Source organism: Rhinolophus ferrumequinum, chromosome 22 (assembly GCF_004115265.2).
Source record: "Rhinolophus ferrumequinum isolate MPI-CBG mRhiFer1 chromosome 22, mRhiFer1_v1.p, whole genome shotgun sequence".
Lineage (NCBI taxonomy): Eukaryota > Metazoa > Chordata > Mammalia > Chiroptera > Rhinolophidae > Rhinolophus > Rhinolophus ferrumequinum.
The window spans coordinates 30,285,819-30,299,272 of record NC_046305.1 but is presented as its reverse complement, the minus strand read 5'-3'; the positions used below and the strand labels follow the sequence as shown (position 1 = coordinate 30,299,272).

The 13,454-nt window shown below is 39.3% G+C and overlaps 1 protein-coding gene across 16 annotated transcripts in view; it reads left to right on the top strand.

Moving 5' to 3' along the window:
* The window catches only part of CARMIL1 (capping protein regulator and myosin 1 linker 1), a 349,148-nt gene that overhangs the window by 247,110 nt on the left and 88,584 nt on the right, over positions 1-13,454 (top strand). For all 16 annotated transcript variants that reach the window (XM_033092802.1, XM_033092806.1, XM_033092813.1 and 13 more), the window contains 2 exons: positions 6,126-6,194; positions 8,861-8,954. In XM_033092802.1, the coding sequence (XP_032948693.1) occupies positions 6,126-6,194; positions 8,861-8,954 (163 nt within the window). The remainder of the gene's footprint in view (positions 1-6,125; positions 6,195-8,860; positions 8,955-13,454) is intronic.

Below are 13,454 nucleotides of genomic sequence, written 5' to 3'. Positions count from 1 at the left end.
AAATTGCTTTGAAGCGTGGACTAGGCACTGGTGTCAGTACATAGCTTCCTAAGGGGAGTACTTTGAAGGTGACTGAAGTGATAGTCAGCAATGAGGTATGTAGCACTTTTTCTGGGATGAATTTGCAAACTTAATTGTCAGACCATGTGTATGTAGAGAAGATCATTGAGATTAGGAATGGAAGCAATTACAGGTTGTCAGTCTTAGATCATCATGCAGACAAATAAGAGCCATTTCGTGTGTCAGGTGAATTGATAGATCCTAAACTACCTGTGAAGTATTCACGTTCTTAAGGTAAAATAATTTTTTTACAACATTGATTTTGTTTTAAAAAGTACACAACATCATATTTATAGTAACTGAGATTTGCCAGAAGAGTGACGGGGGTTCCTGGGATAGCTGATTACACCATATCAGGGCAATGATGAAAACATAAGCAGGTAAAGGCTGAGGAGGATGTCATAGAAATGGCGGCTGTGAGGTGGGCCTCTTGAGTTCTCCCCTGGAAGGTACCACAAATTGAACATCTATAAATCATCAAAGGATTCTCTGCTCATCACACAGACCAGCTAAGAGGACTACCTGAAGGTGGGCAAACCGGGCAAGACAGGGAAGAAGGAAGGAACTGGTGTGGAGACCGGCCACATCCGCAGCTGCGGTGACACGGGGGCCCCAGGATGCAGACCAGAGATCGCAACAGCCAGGCTATGGTCTCTTTCCCTGAACCACATAGTATTGCTGAGAGATCAGCATAGAGGACTGCAGTGCCCAGCATTCAAAGGAGAAACCTCAGCTGAGAACTGCGGCTCTCTCAGACAGACAGAAAGCAAAACTACATACCCGGGCCCCTCCCCCCACTCTCCCACAGCAATCTTACCCCCACCCTTCCAGAGCCTTAAGCTGGTCCTTGAACAGAGGAGTAGTGTCAGATTACAGAGGAGCTATAGCTCTCAAGAACTGAAAAAAGCCATTCTGCAGCTATAACCTAGAGAAGAAGCTGGGCAGGGAGATGAAGACACCTGCATAACCAGCAGCCACCTTTTCTGCTCGGCTGAGACACACGCAGAGGTCATCAGAGGCGGGGCAGAGGCAGCTCTGGGCTTTCAGCAGCTCAGAAATCTCACACGTTCCACACCTCCAAAAAGAAGTGCCCTAAGACCCAGGAGACCTGTGCACAGGGAATAAGTCCACCTCCCAGTGCCTGGCTGTGGTGCGCTCAGTGCACGTTTGTGCAGGCGAGGGCAGAAACTGCAGTGACTTTGTAAAATCTACCAGCCACGCCCCATAGCCCCACTCATCTAGAACTGCACTGCCAGGGTCACTCTAGGTGCCAGGTGGCCGGCTCTGCCTCCACAAGACACAGAGTTTTTGTACAGCAGAGGACAATATGGAGATAGCTTGGTGGGCTTAAGCCAAGACTGGCACTGTTTTTTTCAGTTTAGTATTATTATCATTTTTAGTGTGTGTTTATGTGTGTGTGTGTGTGTGTGTGTGTGTGTGTGTACGTGTATACATTTTCCCCTTTCTCTCTTCTTTTTTCATTTCCTTGCTCTACTATTCCTCCTCCTTTCCATTTTTTTGCATTGATTTTTTTTTTCTGTGGGGGGGTGTTGCTATTTTTTGTTTTATTTCTTTGTGTTTTTGAAATTTTTGTTTGTGTTGAATGTTGGTTGTCGGTTGTTTTTACATGTGAGTGTATTTGTTTTTTGTTGTTTTGTTTTGTTCTAAAATCGCCCTGCACCAGGGCCCAGCCCAAGAGGCACAAGAATCAACATACCCAGAGGCCAACTCCACACCAAACCAGAGCATTACCGGATTTGACAGACAAATGACACAACCAAAGGGAATTCTCTACAGGCACAAGAGCCCATAGGGGCCAAGCCTCATCTGAGGCGTCAACCCTCACACAGCCGGTCATCTACTGTGGGCATAGCTAATTCTAACAGCTAGTCAGCCTGGGAGTCAATCCCACCTACTGACAAGCCAAAAGCAATTAAAGCTCAACTTCAGCAAGAGAATGTCCATAACACAAGGGACTCCTCTGGAACACACGCACAGGAGAATAGGGTGACTGTGCAACTCAAATATAAAGGACACATACTATTTAAGTCCACCCTGCAAAGACTGATAGATCTAGGGGAGCTACCTAACACATCGAAGCAAACACAGAGTCAGCCAGAATGAGGAAACAAACATGCCCCAAATAAAAGAACAGAAGAAACCTCCAGAATTGGAACTAAATGAAATAGAGGTAACCAACATATCAGAGACAGAGTTTAGAACACTGATGATAAGAATGTTTAAGGAACTTAGTGAGAACATAAAGAAGGATAGGGAAGTCATAAAAAACAACCAGTTAGAACTAAAGAACACAATAACTGAAATAAAGGACACACTCAAAGGAACTACGAGCAAGTTACATGAAGCAGAGGATCGAATCAGTGATTTAGAAGACATAGCAGAGATCACCCAAGCGGAACAAGAGAAAGGAAAAAGAATAAGAAACAATGAAAATAGTTTAGGAGACCTGTGGGATAACATCAAGCGCAACAACATGCGCATCATAGGAATACCAGAAGGAGAAGAGAGGGACCAAGAGATCGAGAACATATTTGAAGTAATAAAGACTGAAAACTTCCCTAACCTGGTGAAGGAAATCGACATACAAGCCCAGTAAGTGCAGAGAGTTCCAACCAAGATGAACCAAAATAGGCCCACACTAAGACACATTATAGTTAAAATGGCAAAGGTTAAAGGCAGAGAGAATCCTAAAAGCAGCAAGAGACAGTGAGTTACTTATAAGGGTGCTCCCATAAGACTGTCTGCTGACTTTTCTACAGAAACTTTGCAGACCAGAAAGGAGTGGCAGGAGGTATTCAAAATGATGAAAAACAAAGGTCTACAACATAGATTGCTTTGCCCCGCAAGGCTATCATTTAAAATTGAAGGAGAGATAAAGAGCTTCCCAGAAAATAAGCTAAAGGAACTCATTATGACCAAGCCAGCATTGCAGGAAATGTTAAAAGGGCCTTTTTAAGCAGAAGAAACATGAAAACAATCTAATGAAGACAAGAAATACAAATAATAAAATGGCAATAACTATGTACCTATCAATAATCACTTTAAATGTATGTGGATTAAATGCTCCAATCAAAAGACATAGGGTGGCTGAGTGGATAAGAAAACAAGACCCTTGCATATGCTGTATACAAGAGACTCACCTCAGATCAAAAGACACACACAGACTGAAAGTGGAGGGTTGGAGTAAGATATTTCATGCAAATGGAAATGAGGGGGAAAACTGGAGTAGCAGTACTTAAATCTGACATAATAGACTTTAAAATGAATATATTAAAAGACAAGGGCAACACATAATAATAAAGGGATCGATCAAACAAGAGTACATAACCCTAGTAAAAATCTATGCACCCAACATAGGAACTCCTAAATATATAAAACAGATATTGACTGACATAAAGACAGAGATCAACAGCAACACTATCATAGTAGGGGACTTCAACACACCACTGACAACAAGGGATAGATCCTTCAGACAGAAAATCAATATGGAAACAGTGGCCTTAAATGACACATTGGACCAGTTGGATTTAATCCATATTTTTAGAGCATTTCACTCCAAAACTGCAGAATATACTTTTTCTCCAGCACACATGGAACATTTTCCAAGATAGACCACATGTTAGGCCACAAAACACATCTCAGTAAATTTAAGAAAATTGAAATCATATCAAGTGTCTTCTCTGACCACAGTGCTATGAAATTAGAAATCAATTACAAGAAAAAACTGGAAGATACACAAATACATGGAGGCTGAATAACATGTTGCTAAATAATGAATGGGTCAACAGTGAGATCAAGGAAGAAATCAAAAGGGACCTCGAGACAAATGAAAATGAAAACACAACAACCCAAAATCTATGAGAGGCAGCAGTCCTAATAGGGAAAGCAGTCCTAAGAGGGGAATTCATAGCAATGCAGGCCTACCTAAAGAAACAGGAAAAATCTCAAATCAACAGTTTATTCTTACACTTAAGGAAACTGGAAAAAGAACAACAAAAGGGAGTACAAGGAATGAGGTAATAAAGATCAGAGTGGAAATAAGCAACATAGAGACCAAAAAAACAATACAAATGATCAATGAAACCAAGAGCTGGTTTTTTGAGAAGAGAAACAAAACGACAAATCTTTAACCAGACTCATTAAAAAAAGAGAGAGAGAGAGAGAGGACCCAAATTAATAAAAATAGAAATGAAAGAGGAGAAGTAGCAACAGACACCACAGAAATACAAAAGAAATTTAAGAAAATACTATGAGCAGCAGTACAACAACAGATTAGCCAATCTGGAAGAAATGGATAATTGTCCAGAATCATACAATCTTCCAAGGCTAACTCAAGTAGAAACAGAAAATCTGAATAAACTGATTACTACCAGTGAAATTGAATCAGTAATCAACAGGCTCCCAACAAACAAAAGCCCTGGACAAGATGGCTATCCAGGTGAGTTTTATAAAACATTCAGAAAAGAATTATCACCTATTCTCCTCAATCTATTCCAAAACATCCAGAAGGAAGGAAGGCTTCCAAACTCTTTTTATGAGGCCACTATCACCCTGATCCCAAAATCAAACCAATACATTACAAAAAAAGAAAACTACAGGCCGATATCCTTAATGAACATAGATGAAAAACAACCCCATTAAAAAATTTGCAGAGGAAATGAAGAGACATTTATTTATCTAAATGGACATAAGTCCAATAGACTTAGGAACTACCTTATGACCCAGCAATTCTACTCTTAGTATCTATCCAGAGAAATCCAAAACACTAATTCGAAAAAATTCATGTACCCCAAAACACTAATTCAAAAAAATTTATGCAGCGCTCTTCACAATAGCCAAGACATGGAAACAACTGAAATGCCCATCGGTAGATGACTGGATTAAGAAACAGTGGTACATTTATACAATGGAGTATTACTGGGCCATAAAGAAGAACAAAATCTTACCATTTGCAGCGATATGGATGGACATAGAGAATATTATGCTAAGTGAAATGTCAGAAGGAGTAAGACAAATACCATATGATCTCACTCATATATAGAATCTAAAGAATAAAATAAATGAACAGAGTAATCAGAAACAGTCTCAGAGATATAGAGAAAAAACTGAGGGATTTTACCTGGGAGGGGAGTGGGGATGGGAGAGAGGGTGAGAGGATTAGAAGGCACAATTGGTAACCACAAAATTGCCACAGGGATACGAAGGACAGTTTGGGGAGTATAATCAGTAATGTAAAGATTTTGAAGGGGATCTGATGGACACTTGTCTTACTGGGGAGACCATTTCATGGACGGTGTAGGTGCCTGACTGCTATAGTGTGCATCTGAAGCTGAATAGTGATGGGTGTTGACTGTGTTTTCGTGTGTGTGTGTGTGTGTGTGTGTGTGTGTGTGTAGATAGATAGATATAGATAGTCACAGAATGTAGAGTGCAGCACAGGGAATGGATTCAGTGGAACTATGGTGGCTATGTGCAATGTTGGAGGGGTGGTAGAATGGGGGAGGAGGGTTGTCACTTTGTGAGGGGTTTAAATGTCCAACTATTACATTGTTTACATTGTTTTGTACACCTGAAACTAATAATAATTTTAAAAAACATAAGCAAATAAGACAAGTTGTTTAGAATGTACAAGTCTTAGTACCTGGAATTCTTCATGTTGGACACAAGACTGCTTCGCATCTTTTGTAAGTAGTTTGAGTCTCAGACACGAATATTCGACTACCATTGGGAAAATATCAGAGAAATGAGGTTTTAGACTTCTCTGGCTAGTAAAACATTAACGGTAAGTTAATGTGTGCACTGTTCCTTTTAAGTATGATTTTTTTCATACTATTTGAGCGGTAAATATGTTAAGAATGTAATGTTGAGGAAATGCTCAGTCTTGCTTTGTTTGAAACAAGGTTGCACATTATTCCTTGCTCACATAATGCCATTGTACCAAAATACCTAGATAGTGTTGTTACCTGGCGATTTATCTTCAGTGGGAGGCTCATTTCTTCCATTCCTAAAGGTCTGATCATTTATGTGATTCGGTTTTTAAACAGGACTGTCATATGGGACAAGAACAACATTACTGCACAAGGCTTTCAAGATATAGCTGTTGCTATGGAAAAGTAAGTTTTCATTAGGACTTCCTTCTGAAAAAATGCAAAGATCCATTGGTGTCTGTAATCTGTGGGATAAGAGAAGTAGCTTTAGACTGGGAATCAAATGATCAGGGACAGTGTTGGTCACTGCTCACCAGCCATGGGACCCGGAAAGACATGGACTTTCTTCTCATGTAGTTTCTGCATCTGTAAAGTGAGGTCAGATGCATGTTCTGCTGGAGAGGCCACACAATGGTTGCCTGGCTTCCTCCTGCTTTGGTTTCAGTCTGTTTCCCCAGGTCTTGCTTTTTTGCCCATTATGACAGCTTTGAATCCAGTGGTGATAAGAAAGTTGAGGTCCAGAAAATAAAAATGAAGTTGATGGAAGGCAAGCATAGGGCTAACTTGTCTCATTACTGTAAAGGCTTTCTTTTGACCTTGGTAACTAGAGTCTGCAATTATTGATTGTCAAATTTACTTTCCCACTAAACCAAATGAGGAAATCATAATGCAAACATGCCTGGAAAAAATGCTAGAAATCTGGTTCTTTCTGAGTTTTTTAATCCTCATATTATAGTCTATAGAAATCATCAAAGCAGATTTATAGCATTACAAATGAGAGTTTACAAAATGTGGATGGGAAATAAGGAGCCAGTAGCATAGAAATCAGTCCCCTGTGGAAGGGGAAGGACTACTCATTATTTTGTTTTCCCAGATTTCCCTCCATGCATGATGCCTCTTAACTGCAGCTATCTTGCCCAATGTAGTGCTTCCATTCAATCCTCAACAAGCCTATGATCCTGAGCAAAGCATTTCACCACTCTGATTAATTCTTTTATAACGGGAGAAAATTGGAGTAAATTATCTCTAAGTGCCTTTCTGATTCTAAATCCCGTGGTTCTACTCTAGCCAGGAAGTCCAAGTTGCTGCCACCACAGGCTATCACTAAACATGGGTGAGGCCGCTTGCACCATCCAGTCACCACGTCCCCCGTCCCTGGAGCCTTCTATGACTGCAAGACCACCTGTAATCACTCCTATTCACCACAAAACTTCCAAATAGAAGCTTTTTTTTTTTTTTTTTTTAACAATAGCATTTGGGTGCTAACAGCACAGTTGCCACCCTGATGATGTTGTAGACTGCCAGCCCAGAGGAGTCTTTGTGAGAGGCCAAGAGCATGCACACCCAGTCCTCACCATTTCCAGATTGATGGCGGGACTCCTTGGATTACAGTTTGTTACGTACTGTGTGCTCCAACATGCCAGTGGTTCAAAACCACATTTGGTTTCAATAAACTCTGCTGACCTGTAGCATGATCACAATTGGACGAGAGAAAGGAAAATCCTCAAGGCTGCAAAGAAACCTTGTTGTCTCTTAGTTTTAGTTGGCTGGCTCCTCTTAAACGAAACAAAAACAATTTTACTAAAACAAAGCTAAGATAAAAATTGAAGTTACAGAAATAGCAGCCTTTTCTTTGCTGGTTATTTTACATTAAGCCACCTTATAAATTGGACTGGATAAAGAACATTTTTTCCATTAATTAATACCCGTCCAGATTACTGTTATTATTAAGATGATTGTTTATCTTCTTTATTACTTCTTCATCATTAGTTACTTATTTTGGGAATTAGTTGTTAGCGAACTCTTGCAATAGAAGTCATCTAAATATTTGTAAGAATCACACTGTGAGTGCCTATAGTTTAGACACAGAAAACAAGAGAGCTGACTGTGTGATTCTAGTGCACTAGGAGAACACTTCAGTTGCCACCATATGACCCAAAAAACCATTCTTCCTTGGTGTCATGTTGTACAAATGGACAGATGCATTTTGGGGTGGGAGAGAAGGCATGTCCAGAGCTAGAGTTTGCTGTAGGGAAGCAGGTGCCTGCGGTCATCTGTGCACGTAGCTGTTTGTAGCAGGGCCAGGATCAAAGATGTGTGCAGATGCACAGAGTTTGTTTTCCTCAAGCAAAGTGACTCACCCTTGCACTTTTGTGTCTAATCAGTTGGTCAGCCATGGTGAGGTCAGGTGGAGAGACACAGGACTCCACAGGGGCTTCATTTGGTGTCTAGAGCCTGCCGGACTTGGACTGATCATGTTTGCAAACTGCAGAGAACTGCAGTGATCAGGTTGTTGAGCCAGGCAGGAAACTGCTCCCAGCAACATTTCTGAAGACAGTCCTTTGTCTTGGATTTGCTTATTTAAAGGAGCCCAGAGCCTGAACAGACTGTTTTTGTGGATGCTAATGTTCTTGCTTTGCAAGCACATGTTTTGTTTGATTTTCAATTTTTCCTCTAGCAGTTTGCATGAGGAAACATTCAGATCTTCTGGTGACTAAAACCCAAGCAGCAAGTTGATACTGGACTTTTTCTCTAGGCTTTCTCTCAGTCCATCTTTCCAATCCCATTTTGAACATTTCATCTTTGATATAATTGAAAACTGAAAACAAAACAAAACAAAACCACATTCTTAAAGGTTGTGTCAGTTTTGTCAGATCGCCTGAGTTGATAAGGTCCCCACGGTGCTGCCACGTGGACACAAAAGCTGGTCTGCAGTCTGGGGGCCTAAGCTGTGCTGGTCATTCAGAAGTTCCTAAGATACTCTGGCAACTATCTTTTGGGATTTTAAAAAACTGATGAATTAAGGTAATAGGATATTTTTAAGTAAACACATCATTTCTTCCCTTTTCTAGGAACTACACACTGAGATTTATGCCAATTCCTATGTATGATGCATCTCAAGCCCTCAAGACAAACCCTGAAAAAACAGAAGAGGCTCTGCAGAAGGTATTGAAGAATCAGTAGCTGAATTATAATAAATTCACATATGAATTGAATTATGTTTGATAATTCTGAACATATGAATAGTACAATGTATTTTACAAAGCTTTTTGCACATTTGCTTGTATTCTTAGGATCATGACTGGCATCATGCATGAATGGGGGAGGAATAAAATAAGACTGAAACTTATCATGAAATTTAAGTGGAATAGAGTAACATCCTTATAACATCCGTATGTCAGAGCTTAAGCATAGATAACTTCCTGTTATCCTTTGGAGAATGTGTAACCTGCATCTCCTTTATTGTCAATAGACAGAGCCTTCCCTCATCAAGAAATTTAGTTTATTAGTGTGATCTCCCTTCACCATCTTTGTCTGTTGATGTGTCTAAATCCATACCCATTCCCATGTCCTTTCTGACAAACCCCAGAGGATGAAGGGTGCATCCCCCTTCAGAGTCCAGCCATCATTAACCTTGACCCCAACATCTCTGCCCGGTGCTAGAAGCTTGCCCCATGAATCATTCCCTTGCTCTCCCATATCTTCATCCTTCTCTTTGAATGGTTATGGTTACCTTTCTTTTCATATGTGCTCAAATATTTCCCATCTGTAGGAGCCTACCCTACGTTGACTATTTATTATTTGGGGATATTTTTCCTTCTTCTTTGTGCTCGCTCCTTGGTAGTGCCACCCTCCATCTCCTGCCAAACTAGATTTTCCTTTCTCATGCCTTCCTTAGCCAATCAGTCACCACAATTACAGATCAGAGAGAATACATCTCTGCATTAGCTCTCCTCCCCTCTATTCTTATCAAAGATGCCTTCATTCATACCTCAAGATTCTCACCAGGATTGTTGTCACATTTGCCTCTTCTTGTCTGTTTCCCATGTTGCAGTCAAAAATTGCCATTTTATTTTATGGTGAATTTGAAGACTAAAGTCTTCAATTCATCTCTCCCCAATCCGTCCCTCCCTAGTGGTTTTTAGAAGGAAGCCCGGTCTCCTTAACATGGTGTGAAATTCTGCCTAGGATCTGCCTTCAGTTCCCCTCTAGTTTCATATTCTACCAGCTGTTACTCTTTGTTATGCTTAACCTCTGGGAACTTGATAGAAATACAAATTCTTGGGTCTCAGAAACTGTAATAGGACTCAGCAATCTGTGTTTTCACAAGCTCTCCTGGTTATGAAGTTTGAGAATCACTGCTCTAATCTAGATGATACTCATGCTTTCCCTACTACCCTGCATGTCTGTGAGATTGAAATCAAGTGTCAGCTCATCCAGGAAGACTTCTCAGAGCCCCTTTCCTTCCATGGGTAGGTGGTCTTCTCAGAATTACCTGTACTTCTCTCTGTCACTGGCCTTCTGACATTGTTTTAAGTTACTTGCCTCCATATCTTTTTTCCCCAGTGACTGTGAGCTCCTCAAAGGCAGAGCCTATGTATTTTTCAAAATTTTTAATTCTTGTTAGCTAGCATAGTGCTTGGTATGCATGCTTGGATGCTCCTTAAACATTAGTTGAATAAAAGAGAAGATTGGGAGTGGGGAGGAGGGAAAGCTGAGATGTAGCAAAATAAATCATCCAAGATTTAGATTCAGAAAATTTGACTATACCAAACTGAGCCCAGCTTTATAACTTAAATAAGTTACTTAATTTTTCTGTATTTTAGTGTCTTCATCTATATAAATAGGAAAAACAAGCTACAGAATAACTATGTTTAGCAGACACTTAACAGTTTTTGCTGGGTGTCTGACATTTCTGAGTTCATCAGTAGATGGGACACAGCTGAGGAAAGAACTGCTGAATTGAAGATATGTCAGTAACAGCTTTCCAAATGCAAAGAGAAAAAAAAAAAAAAACAGGAAAAGAACAATAGAAGAGAATGTCCCAGAACTGTGGGACAATTACAAAAGATTGGACATCTATGTAATGGGAGAACCATAAGGAAAAGAAAGAGAAAGGAACAGAAGAAATATCTGATATAATAGTGGCTTAGAATTTTCCAAAATTAACGGCAGACACCAAACTACAGATCCAGGAATTTCAGATAACAATCAACCTGTGGTCATGTCATATTCAAACTACAGAAAACCAAAGATAGAGAAAATCTTGAAAGCAGCCAGAAGGAAAAGGCACCGCACATATTGAGAAATATGGACAAAAATTACATCAGACTTTTAGTCAAAAATCATACAAGCAAGAAGAGAGTAGAGTGAAATGTTTAAAGAGTTAAAAGGAAAAATCCAGCAGCCTAGAATTCTGTATCTAGTGAAATTTTCCTTCAAACATAAAAAAATGAAGACTTTCTAAGGTAGCAGTGTTACAAGGGATGGGAGGGAGAAATTGGTAATACTCTGTTATAAGGGACTTGCACTACTTGTGAAATGGTGTAGTGTTATTTGAAGGTGGGCTTGGTTATTTATAAATGTATATTGCAAACACTAGAAAACTTAAAAATAAGTACAATTGATATATCACGAAAGGAGAGAAAAGTGCAATCATATACACTAGTTAAAACCAGAGAGGGCAGAAAAAGAAGATAGAAGAATAAATACAGTAAATAGAAAACAGTTACAAACATAGGTACTAATCCAGCTGTAGCAAGACATGTTTTATAGGTCAGGAAACTAAAAACAGACACATAAAATCGGGGTTAATAGGTTAATTAAGCAATAGGTTAATTATAAAATTTGTGGGTTTTTTAATGAAAAATTAATGATTTAAAGCTCGTCTTTATTGCTTTTTATCCCCTAATACTATGCTCTTATATATTCAAGTCTTCATTTTAACAGAACTCTATCCTCTAGAACAAATATGGCTCTAATTTTACTAAAGAACAATATTGTGATTCTATACTCAATCTTATAAGATTATTTTTAAACACAAGTTTCCTTTATTAAAACGCAGGGATTTTTTGCCTCTTGTGCTGTTGCTGTTTTCAGTGGTGGGACTGGAGATGTCTAATTGGCTCTAGATTGTCCCCCTCTGTTGCCCAGGGTCCTGCAAACAAGATCATGACTCTGTTGGCCCTTCCTTTCCATGAGTCAGGCCATCTGTCCTTAGCCCCTGGAGATGTGGGCTCTGTCCTTGGTCTGGAATGGTACATGGAAAGAAGTTTGCTCTGTATTTGCAAGATGCAAATACTTCCAGTGGTGATGTGTTAATGACTGATATTAAAGACAATCAAACATTGTTATTCTTTCTTCCCCTTACTCTGGCTTTTAGAAATGAGCTTAGAATATTGTTTTCTGAAAACTTCCCTCCAGGTTTGGGCTATGTAGCACTGTTGGTGCACTTGGGGAAGGTCCAGAAATGTGTGGGCTGGCCTTGGGCACCATCTGTGCATGAACTGAACCTCTTGAATAAATAGTCTCCTCCCAGAACTGGCCCACAGCCAGTACTTCCCGAGGCCAAGTGTAAAAGAACATAAAACAGAAGCACCAAGGCTGGTGGTAGTCTGTTCCTGTCACATTTCAGGCAAGAATCTTTTTAGCAAAAACAGTTTACATTGATAGTAATGTCACCTTGGAATGAGATGACTTCTTGGGTAGCAGCAAGAGAAAACTAATGTGTCACTTTAACCATGTTTCATTTCAGGGGTATTTTCATTTTTATAATCTTCATTTATGTTTAATAGAAAGGTACATTTTGTTCCGCTTTATAGTTTCCAGGGATGATAATTATAGTCTGTATTTTAATTGTTCCTAATTGGCATAAGGTAATAGTCACTTTAGCATAAGGAAAATGAAAATGTAATAAACACTGAAAGCTTCACAATTATTAGAAGTTCTTAACCATAGGGAACCACAGTGACAAATTAAAAGCCACATGGTTAAGTGGTGTTATTCAAAACAAACAAAAACAACAACTGAAAAAAAAATAGATGACACAATTACCCATCTTATTATTCTTTAAAATACATCTTCCTAGGAATCCATCATTCCCAATAGTTAACCCTACATTTTTATTCAATGCATGTTGTTCTTCTTAAATGCTTTATTTCAACTTAGTTATCATTTGTACATTTGCATTTTTCATAGGAGATTTTCTGTTTAAAAACACACATTGTCAGTCAACTTCAAGATTTCTCATTTTCTGTAGAAATCCATTTTTTATGTAATTTTGCTGAAGTCAGCCCTGTTTGCGAGAAAGTATGAAAATCTGGTAGATTAATAAAACTAGTATGTCTTTGAGTTGTGCCAGCCTATATTCTTCAAGTTTTGTACCTATTGTTTCCTTTTTTTCCCTTAAATAATTTTCTAAGTGCTGATAGACTCTATCACTTGCTAAGAGGTTCACAGAGTACCATCCATACTCCTTGGGGATATTCATTTAACTTCTGAACTGTTCACTGGTTAAAATTTTACAAGAGAGAAAGAATTGAAATTGTATGCAGGAGAGTGATGAAAAGTCACTATCGTGTTTCCCCGAAAATAAGACTGGGTCTTATATTAAGTTTTGCTCCAAAAGACGCATTAGGGCTTATGTTTAGGGATTTCCTCCTGAAA